Source organism: Lontra canadensis, unplaced genomic scaffold, assembly GCF_010015895.1.
Source record: "Lontra canadensis isolate GAN:19392208 unplaced genomic scaffold, GSC_riverotter_1.0 scaffold49, whole genome shotgun sequence".
NCBI lineage: Eukaryota > Metazoa > Chordata > Mammalia > Carnivora > Mustelidae > Lontra > Lontra canadensis.
Window position 1 is genome coordinate 349,327 of NW_022631043.1, and position 20,181 is coordinate 369,507.

Here is a 20,181-nt window from a genome sequence, read left to right on the forward strand (position 1 = left end):
GTGTGACTTCGGCCGGTGCCCGGCGGTGCGGGTAGGGGTGTTGCTGCAGCGGCAGCCCGCCCGTCCCTGGTGGGGACGCCCGTGCGCTCGTGGGCCGTGCGTGCGTCTCCCCTGCGGTGGTCGGCGCTCGCCTCGGGCTCGGACCTGCTCCCGCCCGTCCTGGCTCCTGGGTTCCGGGGTCGTGGGACAGCAGCTGCGTTGTAGACCGTCTGGCGGGCTCTGGGCTGCCTTTGCTTTCCTTGATGGTCTTTTTGAAGCTTTTTAGGTTTTGATGTTATCAGTGTTTTCTTTTGGGCTTTCTGCTCTTTGTACTGCACCTACAAAGTTCTCGCCTGCTCCAAAGTCCCAGGAGTATTGTTTTTTGAAGGTTTTTTTTTTTTTTTTAAACTTTTTTTATTCTTTTGAGGGTGGGGGGGAGCACGGGTGGGGGAGGGGCCGATGAAGAAGCAGACTCCGGCTGAGCAGGGAGCCCGACGCGGGGCTCGCTCCCGGGACCCCGAGGTCACGAGCTGAGCTAAAGGCAGACGCTTGACTGACTGAGCCACCCGGGTGCCCTGTGTTTTGAAGTTTTAGCTTTTGTGTCTGACTGACGCGTGCGGAGTTGATTGTGAGTTTTGTTGCTTTGGGACTGGGGATCGGCGGACGTCCAGCTGTCGGCCGCCATTGCTTGAAGAGACCAAGTCCCCTTGACACGTCACGACGCCCCCGGGAGGTCGACCTGTTCCTGGCGATCTGGGTCCCTGCTTCTCGCAATGCCAGGCCGCCTTGCCTATCAGTAACCGCAGAGCAGGTCTTGAGGCCGGCGGGGACTAGTTTCTCCGCCTCTGTTTTCTGAGAGAATTTGTGTAGAATTGATACTCTTCTTCCCTGAACTCTGGCAGAATCCACCGCGGAAGCCTCTGAGCTGGTATTTTCACTGTGGGAAGATCGGAAACTGCAGTTTCTTCAGCGTCACAGTGTCACGTGATTGCTACAGCGTCACCATGCCACCTGTCATGTGTGGCAGTGTCGCGTGCTACGTGTTCAGTGCTAGGTGTTCGGTGCTGCCCGGCCTTCTGCCGCGTCTCGTAAGACCTTTGGTCATTGGTGTTTTCATGGAACCTACCCACTGCGTCAAGGCTGTGACGTTCGCTGCGAGCTCTCGTCCGCGGGACTCCCCGCGTGGCGCTGGCGTGCCTGTCCGGTCGGCCCGGAGGCTGCCTGTCCCACTGCTGACATTTCTAATTGTGTTTTCTCTGTTTCATACCTGACTGGCCCGGCTGCACGTCTATCAATTTTATTGACCGTTTCAAAGGACCAGATTTCGATTTGGTCAGTCTTCTCTGTTTATCCAATGTTGATTAACTGATTTTTGCTCATCTTTGTTATTTCCTTCCTTTTCCTCCCTCTGGGGTTAACGTGCTTCTGGCTTCTGTTGGATCGTTGGCTGGAGCCCTTTTTCCTCCCTAGTGCGAGTGTTCCTGCGCTAAGTTTCCCTCTGCGCGTTGCTTCACTTCACGGTGTCGCACATACTGTGTTTTCCTTCGTTCATTTAAAATCTTTTCTGATTCCTTTGTAATTTTTTCTCTAACGAATGGTTGTTCAGAAGCATGTTAAGTTTTCAAATAAGTCCTTCTGTTCCCAGATGTCTGTCTGTCTGACTTCTCGTTGGATTCCCTTGTGCTCGGAGACTCTGTCGTGTGCTGTCAGCCGCCGTATCTGAAGCACAGCGTATCCCGGTGTACGTACCGCGCGTTGGACGAGCGTGTATCTGGCTTCTGTTGGGTGGAGCGTCCTATAAACGTCACTTGGGTCCAGTCGATCGACGGTGTTGCTCGAGTCTTGGTCTCCTCACGGATTTTCCGTCTGCCGCCCCGCTTGCTGCCCGCAGGGGATGACTGTCCCTGGAACTGCTCATTTGTCTGTTCCTCCATTCAGTCCGTCCGTCTCTGCTTCAGACGTGCTCACGCTGCGGTATTGGGACCGCGCCCGCCTGGGACTGGTGTGTCGTCTTCATCAGCTGACCCCTTTGTTGCCGTGAAAACCTTCCTATGTCTCTGCTCGTGTGCGTGGTTCTGAATTCTCCGTGCTGGCATCGCCGCTCCAGCTTTCTCAGGATCGCGGTCTTACAAAATGTGTTTTCCAGTCGTCCGGCTTGGGCTTACGTCTGCTTGTACGTCTGAAGTGCTTTTCCTGTGCTCCATGTCCGTGGAGTTTGCTCCTGACCCCGTCTCACCACCTGCCTCGACCGGAGCGGCTGCCTTGTGCCGTCCGCGGGGGCTTTGCTGATGACAGGTTCCGTGGTCTGCGCCCGCAGCGTGGCCGCCGGTGGCCACACGTGGACTGTGCTCGATCGCCAGCTTAAAGCCAGTGTGCTCCCGTCTTGGTGTTTGCTCTCCGGATTGCCCTTTCTTCTCCTTTCTTGCTTCGGTGGCGTTTTGGAGGAACTGCGTGTTTATTCCATTTTGGCCCCGGCTCGTGGCTCATCAGCGATTCCTGCCCGCTCTGTGTTTTAGTGTTTTAGTGGCCGCTTCGGAGCCTGGCGTCCGCAGAGCTGCTGCCTGTGTGTGCCCTCAGGTCCTGCTCGGTCACTTTGCGTGTGACTCAGGAGGCTCATGTGGCCGACCCCTGCCGCCCTTCGGAACGGCGTCTTGTTCCTGCCTTCACCTTAGTAATCCGTGTTCTCTGAGATAATCTCAAATGAGACAAGGTGTCTTTTTTCTTTGCCCTCACGCCCGCCCTCCCACACTCTGGCTTCTCATGTAGACCCTGTTTCCTTTTACCATTTCTTTTGACCTGAGAGATTTTGTTTAACGCTTCCTGGGCTGCACATCCGGCCGGGACGGAGTCTCTCAGCCTTTTTGTCTAAAACAAGTCTTTCTTTTTCTTCTATTTTTGGAATATATTTCCGCCGGGTATAAAATTCTGGTTGAAAGATCTTTTCCTTCTTTTGGCACTTTGCCCTGTCGCCGTGGCGTGTTTGGGCAAAGTGCTCCCCGTGTCTCGGTCCCTGGTGGCGGGCATGCTCCTCCGGCCCCTTCGGAAGTGTCCTCGTCACCACAGTTTTGATGTCTCCCACAGTTTTGACTACTGTGCCTTGGGCTCTGAATTTTTAATATTTATTCTGTTTGGGACTTTATGAGATTCTTCATGGAACTCTCAGTTTTTAATTGCGTAAAATTTCGGTACTTGTGGTCCTTATTTCTTGAACTTCTCCCGGTTTGTTGCCTGCCTGTGGCTCCCCTCCTGTGGCTCCGCGGGTGCTGGGCTGCTGGGTGTCGCCTTGAGATCCCCTGTGGCTCAGCCGCCGAGCTGCCCTCGAATCCAGTCCCCTGTGCCCTGCACGCTGTCTGCCGCCAACCCCAGGCAGGGGAGGCGCACGGCGGTGTCCTCCGCGGGGTCTGCACAAGTGCCCCTGCGACTTTTCCGCGTCTCCGGTCCCTCCTTGCCGGGTGGATGCGCCCGTGTCCTTCAGCTCTGTTGCAACGGGGAGGAGTGATTTTCTCTACTACTGGTGTCGTCTCTGTTGTTTCCGCGTCTGATTCTCTGTTGGCTGCTTTTTCTCACGGTTAAGGGCCCTGTATGTGCTTCTGCTGCTTCGTGTGTCCTGGAAGTTCTAACTGTGAGTTTTGAGTGCTTTTGTGCTGGGTTTGGTTGTCTCACTTGAGGAGGATTAGATTTTGGGTCTGGGGCAGTGGACTTGTGGGTCACTGTGCTGTCTCAGGGCATTTCTGAAGTAGCCAGCACACTGAGACTGACTTGACTTTACTCCGCTGCTCCGGACGTGTGGCCTGGGCGGTCACTGCCGGGTGCTGCAGGGCCCAGAACTCCTGTCCTCCTGGGAGACTTCCCTGACGCACACCGACCGTGCTGGGGAAGGAGGCGGCCTGCAGCTCCCTTATAACCCCTGTGCCCTGCGCCCGAGGGGTGTCCTTCCCTGTGCAGGCACAGACATGTCTTTGGCCGGAAACCAGGGGACCGGGTCTACCTCAGTCTCCCCTCTGTCTCCTCAGGCCCGTGGTCTGGCCTTGCTCAGGGAGATGGGCGGGGTGGTGCTCTCCTGGGGCTGTGCTGGAGCTTGTCCAGGATCAGAACGTCGTTTCCCGTCTTTCATGCAGTTTTAGCTGTTTTCAGGGGGCGGTGATCCTGGGCCCCATTCCCTTATGACAAAAGCTGCTCTGCATTGTGTTTCTGGGAGAAGCTGGCTGATTTTTTTGAGGTCTTAATTTCTGGATTTCGTCGGCTGGCATGTACCTCTGAGCCGAGAGTCGCCCCGTGTTGCTGACCTATGCTGATCACAGTGACCTCTTTGCGTCTTCCCTTGCCCGTTTCTCCTCTGTGTTTCCCGTGCTGGTGGCTGGCCCCCTTCCCACCCCAGTCACGCCTATGGGACATCTGGGCCCAAGGGGCATGATGTCCTCCCTGTTCCCCCACTCCTGCAAGTTCAGCCTCCCGCAGCCCTGCCGCCTCTTCCCTGAGGCCCGGACCCCGTCATCCTGCCCTCACCTGGCCTGGACCCTAGGCCTGCGTCAGTCCCCTGGGCGGCATGCGGCGGCCCTGCTGCTGTCACGCGGTCACCGTCTCGCTGCCTGCCCTGTCTGACGGGTGGGCCCCTGGGTGTGGGGGCTGGGTGCACAGTCCCTGTGAGCCTGTCCCCCCCACCCCCCAGCAGCCCCAGCAGCGTGTTTGGGGCCATAGGCCTCTGTCCCCTGTGCTGCTGTGTCCATGTCACAGTAAAGAGGTTAAGCCTCAGTCTCCCTGTGCCACCACCAGGGGAGCCCTCCAGCTGCGGCTCTGCCCTTGCCAGTGTTGGCCAAGGTCAGAGGTCAAGCTCCATGGGATCCCAGCGGGGAAGAGGTGCGAGAGGCCGACCCGGGCCAGCAGCTTCCTTGTAAGAACACAAGGGGAAACTGCTCTTGGACGCTCTAACTCCAGGCTGACGACTGTCCCACGGGCCCTCTTGGCCGCCAGGGAGTGTCCGAGCTGCGTGGCCGGGTGCGAGGACCGAGGGGAGCCTGGCTCCTAGGGAACGGGCCTCAGCCGGCATTCCTGGGCATGCTCTGGTGGGATAGAAGCCCCCAGGCCTCCCCCAGACCTCCGTGGGGGCGGAAGGCTGTCTGGGCGCTGGGCTGGGACGTGTGCACCCCCTACGCCCCGTGGGTCTGCAGCAGTTCCCAAGATAGCCCACTGACAGCCCCCTCCCCTTCCTGCCACGCTTTCCAGGCGTGCCCACGGCATCTTTAGTGCGCCCCAACCCCCCCGGGGCTGGTGGCGTGGTGTCGGAGACTGCTAGTGCACCCACGGCCGCTGTGCAGGTGGCCTCCCAGGCGCCCCCCAGGCCCCAGCTCCCTGCACCCCGGCCAGGAAGGGGCCTGCTCTCTGTGAGGGCCTGGTGCCGGGCTGGCGAGCTGCATCTGGGTCCCCCCGCGGAGACCTGTCAGCCACCCCCGTGGGGTGTGCTCTCTGCCCATTCCTGGGCCACTTCCTCCTCCTCTCTGAGCTCAGCTGCTTTGGCCCTGGGTCCAAGACAGAATGTCTCAAAGCCGGTAAGTCAGTGTCATCTGTCATCTGGAGAGATGCAGAGCCCACGGCGTCAGGAGTAGACTGGGCTGGGTGGTGGCTGGCGAGCTCGTGTTTGGGCTTCCAGAGGTGTCCAGAGGAAGACAGCTTCGAGAAGGGGGATGGGCAGCCTCTACCCCGGTGTAATGGCTTCTGGAATCATCTCCACGCAGACTTGGAGGACAGAAAAGGCTTTCAGAGCCACACGCCGCCTCCTCTAATTTTGTACCGCGGCACGGGAACCAGTGTTGCCTGAGCCCCTGCTTGTGTCTGTCCCGCAGAAAAACTCCCACCAGCCTCCCCACTGCATAGGCGAGGGCCTTGAGGCTGCTCAGTCTGGGGTGGGGGCCCAGAGGCCACAGTGCCCCATTCCCACCCAGGCCACCGCCCCCTCTCCCCCCAACCCTTGTCATCACGGACAAGTCCCTGTCGATTGCCGGGAGACCTGCCCCGGTCTGCCCCATCCAGGCCGAGGTCCCAGCTTCCCTGGGGCCGGGGGTGGGCAGTGTGGACACCCATGTGAGTCCTTCCTCTCTGTGGCTCCGTCATGTGAAGAGCCCTGCCTGTTCTGTTGGTGGCCAGTGGCGCCCTTTCCAGGTTCTGAGAATGAAGCCAGCACGAGCATCTTATGGGCCTGTTAGTGTTTCTTCGCGTGAATCCCAGGGGCCATGGCTGGACCACGGGGCGGGCGGGGCCTTGTCCTTTAAGGGAGGCAGACCTTGCCGTCGTGGCCACAGTGTGTGGCCTGTCTCCCCAGGACTTGGTGGTGTCCACATAATGTTCACTAGAGTTTTAAAAATTGAGTTAAAACTTACACGGGATGAAATTCACACAACATGAATTCACCATGTTATCCATCTTTAAACGTGCGCTTCAGTGGTTTTTAGTATCTCCGACGGCGTGTGCAGCCGTCACCACGAGTCCTCCAGAACCTTCTCTTATCCACGAAGAAACCACATAGCCAGTAGCCCCCATCCCGTTCCCGGCCCAGCCCCTGGCTGCCGTGGATCTGGACACTTGGTCCCAGCGCGTGTGAGAGGTTCAGCTGTGTGGTGTGTCGTTGGCGTGGCCCCGCTTCAGCCTCAGTTGCTGGGCATTAGGTTATTTCTGTCCTGGGTCTCCTACGTGTGCAGTGACCTCACGCGCGTGTGCAGGAACTCCCGGGGGCCTGGATTCCTGTTTCTCTCTAGTGCACCAGCATGGGGACGCGGGGTTGCTGGGGTCTCTCTGAGGGGCTGCCCCCTGCTTTCCTCCCTTTGCTGTGGCTTTGTGTGCCCCAGGGTGGGCTTGGCATTCCATCCCTGAGGCTCTGGGTGACCCCAGGCTGGGAGGGTGAGACTGCCCGGAGCAGGCAGCCCCGTGAGTGCGCGTGCTGCCCTCTGCTCTTTCCTAGCCGCCGAGGTGGACCCAGGTGACCTCCAGGAGCTGTTCCAGCAGACGTCGGCCAGCGTCTTCCGAATCAACTCCCACGGTGAGTCTGTGCCGGGCTCGTCTCCCCCTCAGCTGACCCGGCCGTCCCCTGACTCGGCCACCCTGCAGCCCAGGCCCTGTTGTTGGTCGCAGGAGAGGGCTGCGGTCTCAGGGCAGGGCGGGGGTGGCCCGTGTGTCCACTGCTCTCTGCAGTGTGGACCTGTCCTGTCCCCCGGAGGGGGGTGCCTCAGAGCCTCGCTCTGCCTGGTAGCACGGGCTGCCTCACGGCTCCCCGGGTCAGGAGTGAGAGTCCTAGCTTGCCCCATCCTTAGTTCCTGTAGACCTGGCAGATGGGGGGTGGCTCGCTGCACCCTGTGGGCAAGGGCTGGTGTTTGTCCCTGAACCCTGAGCTCTGGCAGGTCAGCAGGGGAGTGCTGACTAGGAGAGGAGAGAAAGCCCCTCTCCACACCTGGGGTGAGGCCCTCAGGGGCAGTTCCTAGAGCTTGGAGACCATGGGTTGTACCTGAAGGGCTGGGAGAGGACTGTGCCTGGGGGACCTCATGGGGGTATGACTGGCCAAGTGTGGGGCTGGGGCCGGGCTATAGCACTGGCTGTCCTGGCTCTGTGCCCACGGTCGCTGCATGGTCTCTGTGGCCTCGGCCCCCATGTCCTGGGGCTCCCTGCCCTGCCTCTGCTGGGGATGGGGGGGTGCAGCCCGGAGTCTGGGGATCATCTGGACGGGGGTCTTTCTGTTCCTGATGCATGTCCCTTTCTCTGGGCAGTGACCTCCTTGGAGCAGAGCCTCCGGTCCCTGGGGACGCCGAATGACACGCAGGAGCTGAGGGAGAGCCTGTGAGTGTGTGATCGCGGGCATGCCTGTGGGTGTGCACAGGCGTGCCCTACACCCGCTCATAGGCCTGCCTGTCCACAGACCAGCCCCACACCTGCTGGGACCACACGTCCACCCCACACACCTGAGGGCCAGCTGAGCCCGTGCTTGGAGCTGGAGGCCGAGCTCACAGCAGCGTCCCCCTCCATCCACGCGTGTGGAAGCCTGGCTGTGCCTGTCACACCTGTGCAGACACACCCGTGCGTGCTGGCGTGTGCTCAGGTGGTGAACCAGCTTCCGCCTGTGTGCACAGACGTGTGTGTCACACAGCAGAGCTCATGGCAGGCGCTGCACCCTCGTGAGCACACCTGTGGGCATGCCGGCTGCCATGGGGGTGCCGGAACACAGGCAGCTTGCCCGCTGCGGACACCCAGCTGGGCCTGTGCTTTTGTGGCTGTGGTTCTGCCCTGTGGGTGTCCTGTTGGGCTTTCCTGTCTGCTTGCCCAGGGGCCCGGCCCGGGTTGGATCGGGTACAGAGCCAGCCCAGGGCAAGGCTGCGCTCCCTGCAGGAAGGCTTCTCAGGGTCTGCGTCTCTGGGGAGAGAGAAGGGAGAGCTCTGCCAGGGGGCTGGCCTGGCTAGCGTGGGGCAGGGGGTCGCTCTGTTTAGGCTCCGTCACCCAGGGCCTGGTGACACATGATGAGAATGCCATGTGATCCCAGCACGGCCCGGGTGGGGATCCCTGAGGGGATAGCTTGGGACTAGCATTTACGCCCTCCTTCCCTGTGCCACCTCCTGGCCAGGGGACCCTGGGTTGGTTGAGCCCGAGCCTCCCGCCTGGGAAGGACGCTAGTGTGGGCCGGTGGACCACATGTGCTCCGAGGGGTGTGGGCTGTGGCCGAGACCACGTGTCTCTTCTTGGCATTGGTGTCTGTTGGAGAGGCCACAGCCCCTCTCCGTCTCTTTGTCCGTCACCCTGTCCGTCTGTGTGTCCACCCATCCAGCCACCCACCGGTGAATTCATTCCCTTCCCTGTATGCCCACCCCCCGTCCGTCCATGTGCCAACCAATGACATGCCCACCCATCCACCCACCCAGGCGCTGGTTCACCCGTCCGTCTCACCCAGCTCCCCATCCATCCGGCTTTCCTCCTGTCCGTCCACACAGGCTAGCTGGGACCACTTCTGCCCAGTGTGAGGGTCCCGAGCTTAAGGCAACCAGGGGCCCTTTGCAGATTTTACGTACAATTCTGTTTTTAATTATTCGTTTTCTTTTTTAAAAATAACGTATTGTTTTCTGATTGTGAAAGTAGCATATGTTCATTATGGGAAACATGGCCACACAGGATGTCTGAGTTAACATTTTGGTATTTCCTGCCAGCCTCTTCTCGAGTCCTTACGCATTTTGCAGAATTGGATTTCAGTGAATAATGTTCCGGATCCTGGTTTTCACTGTTAGGAACCTGGAGCGTGCGTGCCCTTATCACACACGGGGCGCAGCTCTTCAGAACGGCGGGCGCAGTTGGACCTGGATCATTAGCGAGAGGACACTCGGGCCGGCTTGTCCGGCCCTTCCTCTTTCTCAGTCCCGTGACCGGAGTTCCCAGGAGCCATGCTGTGGTGGGTCCTGTTCGCGCCCGTTTCCGGGGTCGGTCCCTGGAGCCGTGTCCCCGGGGTTGAGCGGCGGGCATTTTCAGGGCCCGGGCCCTTGAGCGTGTTTCCTGGGCTGCCTTGCCCAGCTGGCCGAAGGCCGACGTCACCGGCGTGGGTTGGAGAGGACAGCCGGCTCCTGCTCCTTCCCCTGCCCGCGTGATAGTGTGGCTGGGGCCATCCCCTCTCCTGCCCTGTTGACCTCAGCTTTTAGACCCAGAAACTCTGGCTTTAGCACCTTCCTGTCTCCCCCCAGCCAGAACCCCGCCCCCGGAGCCCCTCTGCCTGCAGGGTAGCTCTGCACCGGCTGCGGGCCGGAACCTCCCAGGCCCCCTTTCGTGGCGGAACTGGTGCAGCTGGTGGACTGGTAGCATCTGGAAGTGACTGAGGCCGGTGTAAGTTCCAGCTCTGTGTTTTCTCCACGTTGACAGTCGGTGGGTGTTTATTTCATGAAGTAGGACTAAAAAAACCCGTCACCACCATCCGTTACTGCCCGCGTCTTGTAGAAGGTAGAGGAGAGGACGCTTCAGTGCGACATGGCGGGCTCTGATCTTGGGAGGGGACGTTCCTTCGAGAAGAGTAAATCTAGTGACCAGAGAGCCACACAGAGTTGACCTTGACTTTCTCGCCTTGCATGAGACGTGTGGCTTTGCCACTTGTGTCAGGACTGTGAGGGGACCCCGCCTTGGGCACACTGCTGTAGGCTTCCCAGTCGGCTGAGGTGGCCGGGATTGAGATCTCTCCCCCGTGGAGTGAAGCTCAGTGGCCAGAGGACCTTGTCTGTCTGTCTGTCTTGTGGGGGTGTCACCCAGGCTGCTGTGGAGGGATGGATGGGCATTCCAGGAGCCTTGTGTGGGCACTGTGGCTGCGGAAAGGGGCCTGTCCCCACAGCCTCGTGGGCACGCTGTGGGATAGCCCTGGTTCTAGTCTGTAGGTCCCTGGGCACAGCATCAGGGTGACGGGGCTCAGCCCACACCTGGCTGGGGTTAGCTTGTGTTTACAACAGGCAGGGAGGCTCTTTTTGGGCTGACGCGGAGGACTCCCCACCCCTGGGACCCCAGTGGTCCCAGCTCCTCCCAGCAGGTGTGTGACTGGATAGGGAGGGTCCGCAGCTCCTGGTTGTGGAGGCTGGATGGGGTGAGCCCCCAGCTCCAGGGCCCAAGGGGTCCAGCATGGCCTGCCTCTTCTCCTCCAGAGCCCGCCTTCCCCGGTTCCCACCCCTAGTGCCCCATCCCCCACTGCACTCCCTGGCGCCCTGCCGTGTCTGTAGCCTGGTTCCCCGGCCAGCTCAGCCGGTGAGCCCCCTGCTGACAGGCTGTAGCAGTGGAGCCCCGGGGGCCAGCCCGTCACCCTTTGACTGTGTGACGTTCAGGGTCACTTGGGTGTCTTGGTCTTTGACGTGTGGACCCAGACCCGGCTGGGCGTGTTCCTTGGGAAGGAGGCAGTGATGGCGTCCATGCCTGGTGCTGGGCTCAGCCCGCAGAGATCCCGTCTGACTGACCTCGCTGCAGAGGGAGGACGGCCCAGAGCAGGGGTGTGGGTGCAGGGAGCTGGAGGGGGATGGCGAATGGCCTCAGAGGGTAGCAGTGCTTCTTGGGGGGTATGGTGGCCGCCTGGGCCCCCAGAGCTCCGAGACCCCCCACCCCATGTTGCTGGCAGTCGGCCTGGCTGGGGGGCTGGGGGAAGCAGGGCTCTGACTGGATGCCTCTGTGGGGGACTCACTGATTCACTGGGGTGTTGTGGGGCCTCTGCCCGGGGACTGGACTGGATGGGGCAAGTGTGCCTGGGGGAGGGAGGTGACCGCCTGGTGTCCCACTACTAGTGTGTGACATTGGGGACAGTCTCCTGACCGGTCCTCTCAGGTCTGGGGGGGCCGGTGTGTGTGTGTGCTCTCGCGTGACCCTATGGTGGTCGAGGGCGCCCACGTGGGTGTGTGTGCAAGAGGTGTCTGCTTGGGATCTGCCCACTGCTTGTGGGGGGACCGGGCAGAGGCCCCGGCAGGGGGATGGGGCCCTGGGGAGCCCCTGGCTCTAGGTGGGTAGCTCTTCCCTGCCTTGGCAGGATCTCTGTGTCCGGACCGGCTCCAAGCAGATCAGGGAGGCCTGGGTCCCGCTAATCTAGTGCCTCACAGATCCAGGGCTCCTGGCAGGTCTTAGTGGGGGTGGCCCAGGCTGGCCCTGGGCCGGCCCCATCTTCATCCTCGCAGAGCTCAGCCTAGCAGGACCCTGAGCCCCGTGAGCTGCTCCTTCCAGCCTGGTCATGGTCACATTCATGAGTGCGCGCATCTGCGGAGACAGGGCAAGGCTTGCTCAAGAGCTGGGGCTCGGGGGCGGGCGCATGTCCAGCGCCCTCTGTCCTCTGCTGTTAGGGGTTGTCGGCAGTGCCGTTGGCCCCATCACCTGGGCTGACGACTCCTCTGAGCTGGGGCCTCCTTGAGCACGTCAGAAGTCAGGCGGGGGAAGGAGGGCTTCCCCGGGGCCACGGAGGACTGCTCCCCGGGAAGTGCAGGAGCTGTGCACCTGTCATTGTGACCTGGGCAGGCCGCCAGGACTTGGCGTGATGCTCAGCTCCGTCCCTTGGGGAAAGCTGACAGCAGCCCTGGGGCCGGCCTGCAGGCCTGGAGGCCCGTGGGCTTGAAGCACGGAGCTGGTGGGCCGTTGGGCCGGCGCTGGAGGTGTGTGTTGGCTCCAGGATGCCTGGGGCTCAGCTGGGAGCACTCAGCACTAGGGGGGCCTCTGCGGCTGCAGCTGGAGGACCTGGAGCCTTCTTCTCCACTCCCGGTCAGCAGATGTGTGGAGCTTAGCTGGGAGGTCCCTCGCCGCGGCGTCCACACGTGGGCTCTCCTGCGGCCAGGGCTCCCTGGGGCACGGCGGCCTCACGGTGCTGACCTTGGTCAGCTCAGGGCTCCGGTGCAAGTGCTAGCGGAGGAGGGAGGAGCGAGCCTGTCCATGTTCAAGGAAAAGCGACTCAATTCCACCCCTCTGGGGGAGCGGTCAGAAACTGTGGCCACCCTTAAGACTGCTCTAAGCTTCCACGCAGCAGTGGGCATGGTGGCGGAGCCCCCAGAGGAGGGGCCTGCAGCCCAGGGGGAGGCGTGTCAGCAAGGTGGGCGCAGGCCTGGCCCTGTGGGCCTTCTGGGCCTGGCACATGGCTCAGGCTTTATTTCCAAAGCAGTAGGAAGCCAGTGGAAGGTTCTAGAACGCAGTGGCCTGGTGGACGGCCATGAAGACAAGTTGGAGGAGTGGGCTGTCGCTGTGGGCGGAGGGAGCTGCAGGAGAGGCAGGGAGGATGGCTGTGCAGGGCCTGGACGGCTGCCCCTCGGCCTGGTGGGTCGGGGGCTGAGCCCCTGCCTGACCGGGACCCCCTGACCGCAGGCAGCAGAGACTCCTGCGCACCCCCAGGGAGGACCACACTGCTGGGCTGGGGGATAGCCTCGCCCCTGCCTGTGGGACTGGGAAAGGGTTGGCCCGGGTGCTTGCTCTGGGGGCTCAGGGGCCGGTGAGCTCATGCGGGCACCAGGCAGTTGCCTCCTGGTTTCCCGGAACCTACCCTGGGCGCTGCTCTGGGGCGGCAGAGCCCCCTCTGGCCCGGTCCTCTTCCAGTGGGGCCTTCTAAGGCTGTGAGATTGCCTCCTGCCAAGAGGGCGCAGGGCAGGGATCTTTGAAGGAATCTGAGAAGGACCAGGGGGGAGGTGGAAGGGGACCGATTTCTGCTATTTTACAATGTGCTGGCTGAAGGGAGGGGACCAGTGACTCTGGGAGGACACTGGGCCCATCGCGGTGGTCCCCGTCGTGGCCTGGACCTGCCCTTCACTCCCGTGTACGGCTGAGGAGTATCCCCGTGTGCATGTTCCTCCCAATCCGTAGGCGGAGACCTAACCCCTGGGGGACGGGGCCAGGAGGCGGGGCCTCAGTAGGGGAGCGGGTCCTGTGGGCGCAGCCCTCACAATGGGGCAAGCGCTCTTGTGGAAGGACCCGGAGAGCTCCGTGAGCCCTTCCTGCGAGGCAGCCGTGGGGAGGTGCCGCCTGTGGACTGGAAGGTGGCCCTCGTCACACGTGGAAGCTGCCAGCACCCCGATCCCGGACGCCCAGACTCCCGCCTGGAAGCAGACATGTCTGCTGTCTCCAAGGCGTCCAGCTCGTGGTGCTTGTTATGTCAGCGCAAGCGGGCAAAGATGTGCTGTTTGTCACGGATGGCCTTGGCATCGTCCCTTCTCGGTCGTCCTGAGGAAGGCTGCTGGGAGCTTGTGCGTGGACGGCGTTCTTGCACGGATGCCTGGACGTGGGGTTGCTGGCCTTAGCTGTGTCTGACGCTGGGACGCCGCCAGGCTGTCTTCCACGGTGGCCGCACTGCCCCCCTTCCTCCCAGCAGTGCGTGAGGCTTCGAGTGCTCCAGGCCCCGACATTGTTACCCGGCTGTGACCGCAGGTCTGTGGGGACGAGACGCCGTCTTGCTGGGCAGCTGACTTGTGTTCCCGATAGCGATGTTGCGTGAGTGTCTTTTCACGGTCACGTTGGCCGTTTCTCTCTCCAGAGGTGTGTCTGTTCAGACCCCTTGCCCATTTTTGAATTGGGCTTTTTGTCTTTTTATTGTTGAGATACTCCCTCCTTCTAGAAGCTTCTGGCTTGTGAAGACTGGGCTCTCTCAGGCTTTTGTCTTCCCTGGTGTGGCTCACGAGCCACTCTGCTCTGCTGACTCCTCCTTATTCCGGCCTCCTTCCTTCTCTAGCTTCCTTCCCACGTTGGGGGGCTCACATCTGTGGGGTTCCCATGGCCCATCGTCCCCCACAGAGACACGGCTGCTGGCCGTGGGAACCCCTCACCTTACCTTACCTTGGGCCTTCCTGCCCAAATGTGTCTCCTCCTCGCTCTTGGGCCTGAGCCTCCAGCCCTCCTTTGACCACGGACTGCCTGCCCTGGTCACACGTGTGCGACGCTGCCCCTCGCTTGGCCTCCTGACCCCACCTGCCCGAGCAGCTCCCCTTCCGCAGGCTTGCCTGAGCACTGGGGGCTGGGGGCCACCTGGGTCTGGCTGGCCGCCTGCCGTGTGTCCCGCCTGAGCCCCTGGAAACGCAGCATGGCGCAGGAGTCCAGGCTAATTTTCTTGATTTTGGCATGATCATCCACGCATTCCAACACTGTCGGAAGGCTTGTCCCTTCCCGGTTGTAGGTACCTTGGCATCTTCTCCAGAAATTCCCTCATGATATACGTGTGGCTGCCTTCTGGGTTACTCTGTTCCCCAGCCCGTGTGCCTGTCTTCCTGACGGCCCCCGCCCCCCTCCGGTTCTCTTGATCACTGATGTTCTGCAGTAAGTCCTGACCTCCGCTGTGGACGCCTCCGGCTTTTCCATCTTTCTGTGAAGCTGTTTTGCAGACTTCCGCTGCTGTGCGTCTCAGGATCAGTTTTAGAATAGCTTGTTGATTTCTGCGGTTTTCACATCCAGTTTAACTTGAATTGAGGTTGCCGTGACTCTGTAGACCAACTTAAGGAGAACTGACCTCTCGACAGTCTTGAGTTTTCCAACCCGTGAATATGGTCAGGATTTCTCTGGTTTATATGTTCTTCCATTTCTCCCCACAGTTCCCTATGCGGTTGGTGTGCGGGTCTTGTGTGTGTTGTACGCAATTTATCATTGCCCGTCCCGTGCGTTTGTACAGTTATACAAAGTGTCATTGTGCACATTTCACTTTGTGGGTGTTGGCTGCGGTGACGCAGAGACGCCCGTGACTCTGCCTTGAGTCCTGGGGGTCCGTTAGAGTCTCTGTCCTGCTGAACATGTTCCCTTCTTTGTTCTGGTTTTCCTGGAGTTTTTATGATAAATACCCATCAAGTTTTATTAAATGCATTTCCTGTAAAGTTTACAGAGAGTGTTTTCTCCTCTTAAAATTTATTCTGTTAATACAAGAATTTCATTCATTGTTTTCTGAGTGTTAGGCCACCCTGGGCTCCTGGGATGAAATCCTCTTGGTCGTGATCTATTATCCCTTTTTGGGGGGCCTGAGGGGTGCCCATTGGTCAGGGCAAGGCGGTCAGGGCCATGCAGACGTCTGGAGAAAGGCCATCTCCACACTGCTCCTTGCAATCAAGAACCTCATGGAGAGACCCACTCGTAGCATGACAGGGAATCTGGCACAGACCACCCGTGCCACCATAAACAGGAGGAACCGGTAGAAAATGAAACGAGGAGGGCCGCAGATACAGTGAGAGTGGCCCTGGAAGAGGGAGCAGGGCCACCTCACAGCATCTTACAGGGCGCCTAAGAAGCCAGCCACGAAGGAAGGTGAGAGAGAGTGTACAGAGAGGATGAAATTCATTCATTAATAAAACATGAACTAGTAATAGAAACAAAAAAGGAACAAGAGAGAGAGACCAGGCCTCCAGATCCAACAGGAAGACACTAATTAGGAAATATTGTGGTTCTTAAGATAATAAATTGAGATTTTATAACCAAGATGAGCCAGAAAAATTTCTCAAAAGACGTGAATTTTCAGAACTGACTGGGGAAGAAAGGGAAAGCCTAAATAGCTCCACATCTCTTGGAGGACGTAGGTGTGACCTTAAGAACATTCCCACTGACACCCAGAGCAGAGCGCAGAGCAACACTGCGTGCCCCCAGACGCGGACAAGGCGCTCGCCTTCCTGCCGCTGTGTCCACGCCACTGCGAAGCAAGGACTCCAGAAGGAAAAGCGCTGCATGTCCCTCGTAGACACAGCAGCAGGGGCCCCAGCAAGATGTGAGATGGTGGCTCTCCTGGTCCGTGAAAAGGGGCTGCATCCGCACACTGCTTGTGTTCTGCCTACAGCCTGTGCTAAGCCGTGGGCACAGCGGATGGCAGTGCGAGCCCTCTGTGATGCGTTCCCTGCTGGGAGTTGGGGTGGCATCAGAGCAGAAGTGGAGAGGGACGAGTGTGGGGTGGGGGTGAGCCTGACCCCAGGGAGGTGGTCTGCGCAAATTGGAGGCACTTGGCCTGCTGCCCCCCGTCCATCCAGTGTCCTCTGTGCGGGTGGCTGCTGCTGGTCACCAGCCCCGGCTGTGGCTGCCTGTACCCGCTGTCCATCTGGGTGGCTGCAGAGGTGATGGGGGAGGGATGCGGGCAGTGAGGCAGGGGTCTGTCCAGCACAGTGAGGACAGGGGGACGAGGTGACAGGTGGGGGCTGTGCTTCCATGGGACCCACGCAGCCTAGAGGTCCTAGAACGGGACCTCCCAGCTGTGGGGTACCGTGGGGTGTGATGCCGCACTGGGCATGGGGCGGCCGGCGGGGGCTTGGTTGGGGTCACATGCGAGCAGTGGGGGAAAGGTGGCCCGAGTCTGGGTCAGCGCCTGAGGATTGCGCTGCTCTCAAGGATGAAAGGAGAGAGGCTGTGGAAGGAGCGCCCCCGGGGCTTTAGCTGGAGGGACTAGAGGGACTGAACCACAGAGGGGCAGGTGGCCTGGGCATGTGGAGTTGGAGAGGCCCCCGGACATCCAGGTGGAGGTGCCTAGGGGGCTGCTGGCGGGGCAGGGCCGCCATTTAGGCCCAGCTGTGGACGTGTGTGGGGGACAGTGGCACACAGGTGACTTCAGGCCACGGGACTAAAGGAGAGCACCCAGGAGGTGAGCACGGGGTGCCACAAGGGGGTTCCAGGGCCTGAGCTCGGGGCGCAGACAGAGCAGGTCAGGGAGGCGAGGATCCCGCAAAGCCCCCTGAGCAGCGTGGCCCCAAGCTGGGGGTGGAGACACTAGGAGGGCAGACTGTGGGCCACGGGGTGGGAGGTTGCAGCAGGGAGAATGGGGGGAAGGGGGGCTCAGTGGTGTGCAACGAGGTGAGTGAGGCTGAGGGGAGAAGCCATGTTCCGCGGGTTCCCAGAATCTGTTGGCCTGCTGGGAAGGTCGTACGTGCTGCCGTCCTCAGGGGTGCTCTCCCCGGCTGGCTTGGGGGGTCCTTTCCATCCTGCCACCCCTGCGCCCCCCAAGCCCCAGCTCCATGCTGCACGCTCTGTGTGGCCCAGGCAGGTGTCAGGGACCCAGGCCCAGGTCAGACGGTGCCCCCACCTCTGCCACTTGGGGCCCTTCAGGGAGTGAAGGGGGCATCCGACTGCTTTTCTAAGGCCTGAGGGCAGGGTTTGCTCCTAGTGTCGCCCCGTCCAGGGAGGCTGTGGTCACCCCCAAGCTGGTGAGGATCTGGTCTTTTCAGTCCCTTCGAGGTCACACACAGAACCACAGACTGCACACGTGGGCGCAGCCCCTGGGGCTCTTGGGTCTGGAGGTGGGACCGTCCTTCCAGCCCTCGGAGGCTGTGGTGCCCGGGTTGCTTGCTGACGCCAGGGGGTCCGGGCTCCCAAGGAGGTGCTGCGCTGACCCTCAGACCAGATCAGAGGGCCCAGGCCGCGGCAGCGCACACACGGTTTGTGTACGGGGTGGGGGTCCTGACCACGGCGGCTCGGGTGTGACGGGCGCGGCGGGCCATCCTCCCCGATCTGAGCTCAGCTCTGTCATTCTCTCCCTCCTTCCTCGCCCCTGTCGCTGCCTTCTCTGTGTCTGGGCCTCTGGCCTTCGTCCCCTCCCGTGTCTCCGGCTCTGCTCTCTGCGCCCGGTTCCCCTGCTCCTGTTTCCTCCACCGCCATGTGCGGCTTCACCTGATGCCCTGCACCTGCTGTCATCTGTCCGGTCACCTTGTGGCCGCCCGCTCTGCCCTCTCCATCCACGCTGTCTTCTCTGGCTTCCCCCGACCCCCGGCCTCAGGCACGTGACGCAGCAGGAGGCGAACAAGAGCATCGCGGCCGGGACCGGCACCGTGAGGCAGATGATGGAGCTCCTGCACGGCTGCTCCCGGGTACGTGGCCCTGGAGGCTGTGGGGGGCTGGGGGGCCCCTAGGGAGATCGGGGGATGCAGATGCCTGGGATGCAGACAGCGGCCTGGCCGTGGTTGGGAGGGTGCACGACAGCCTCTGTGATGGGCCTGAGAAGCTGCTGTGGCTGCCACCCAGTGACCCCAGCAGTCCACGGGCGAGAGGCTGCTGATGCCACGTGCCGTGTGGCCCCGTACATCTGGGGTGTTTGGAAACACAGGCCTGTGCCGACGGCGGGGCCGAGGCTTGTGTGGCTGCTGCGGGGAGCTGGGGTGGGCTGCAGGGGGTCCCGACAAGCTTTTCGGGCCGGTGGACATGTTCCGAAACCAGCTGGTGGTCACGGCACAGCGAGCAGTTACAGAGCTTTGAGTTAAAATGAGTGCATTGTCCTTATGAGAGTTAAGTCAGCCTCTCACAGAAACGGAGGCCCAGAGACAAAGGGCCAGTTGGGCTTCGGTACCAGAGGCACGTCTGGGGAGCGAGGGTCCACCGTCCGTGGCGGGGTGGGCTGCGTGTGCGGCCATCTCTGGCTACAGGGCCTGCGGCGCTCTGCTCAGCACGACTTAGGCACGGCCCCCAGTGGTTCGGGACAACTGGTCGTGGACGTGGTCGTGGTCGTGGGCGCTGCTGGAAATCGTGGTGGCTGCCCGCACCGGTGTCCACACTGCTCCGCGGGGTTGGTGCAGGCCTGCTGCCTTCTCGCGCGCGGCCGTGCTCCGCGCTCTTGGGCTCCGTGGGTGCCACGCCATGCGTGTGCTGACTCGTTCCAGAGCGTGTGTCAGGCACGTCCCGTGGGCGGCCCTGTGCACATTGTTCACGCTGGGGACTCCTGGCCGTCCTGCCATGGGCGTCCTTGGGCCTTTTATCTGGAGGGACGCTGAGGCCCGGAGAGTGTCCTGTGCCAAGCATCTGCTCTGGGCAGGGGTCTCGGCTAGATGGCCGCTCTGGTTTCTCTGGGTCCACAGTCCACGTTGTCACCTGTGCGCACCACGAAGGCTGAGACCCCAAGCTTGAGTTCCTGGCAGGTGGGGGGTCACCTTTAGCCTAATGTGTCCTTTTGTCTGTCCGCCTGCCCACGGGGCCACCCACCTGCCCATCCGTCACCCATCTAAGAACCCAGCAAACACTGAACACCTACTGTGTGCCAGATGCTGGGTGAAGGGCGCGGATGAGGCTCTCATTGTTCCGTGGTCGGACAGCCTGGCCGGGAGGGGCTGGCGTTGCTCCCTGTTTCCACAGAAGAAAGGCTGTGCCCATCACATGGGGCTGATGCCGGATCACACAGCCAGAGACCACTGAGGAGTCTGTGGGCTCTTGGCTCTGTCCTGGGACACACACAGGGTGCCCCTCACAAGAGTCTGCCCCGGACACTAAAACGGGCTCCTCAGACCTACAGCCTGACAGGGACCATGTTGAGTCCCTCCGAAAAGTGCCCATCGGAAAGCTGGGGCCCCCAAACCGTGGCCAGCTTACTCTCCTGCGTGGACTCCCATGCTGCGTGGCGGTGAGGGCAGGGCGGGCACCAAGCTTAGGGCCGGGTTCTGGTTGGAGGTCGAGAGGAGCCCCCGGCAGGGGTGGCTGTCTGTGACTTGCGATGCAGGGTCTGCCTCTCCTGGGGCTGATGAGGCAGGAGGGCCCAGGAGTCGCCGTCATGGTCCTCGTGCAAGGCCACAGGGCTTTGGCGTGTCTTTGTGTGGCCGGTACGGCGTGGAGACACAGGAGTGTTGGGTCCCAGCAGCTTGGCGGTGTTCACACTAACCCAAGCAGGCAGCACTGGGTTTCGTGTTTCGCTCGTCCATCCCCTTGCGTGGCAGGTCTGTGCCCAGTGTGATCTGGGGCACCGGGGTGTGTTGGCGACCAAGACGTGCAGTGTGGGGCCGTGTACGCTGCAGAGTGCCTGGCGGTAGGAGGGAGGTTTGATGAGTG

General features: G+C 61.2%; 1 protein-coding gene across 1 annotated transcript in view; it reads left to right on the forward strand.

Moving 5' to 3' along the window:
* Window positions 1–20,181, forward strand: part of TSNARE1 (t-SNARE domain containing 1) — a 58,546-nt gene that overhangs the window by 10,239 nt on the left and 28,126 nt on the right. The window contains exons 4-6 of the mRNA XM_032873460.1: window positions 6,932–7,009; window positions 7,731–7,800; window positions 18,149–18,239. Coding sequence (XP_032729351.1) covers window positions 6,932–7,009; window positions 7,731–7,800; window positions 18,149–18,239 — 239 coding nt within the window. The remainder of the gene's footprint in view (window positions 1–6,931; window positions 7,010–7,730; window positions 7,801–18,148; window positions 18,240–20,181) is intronic.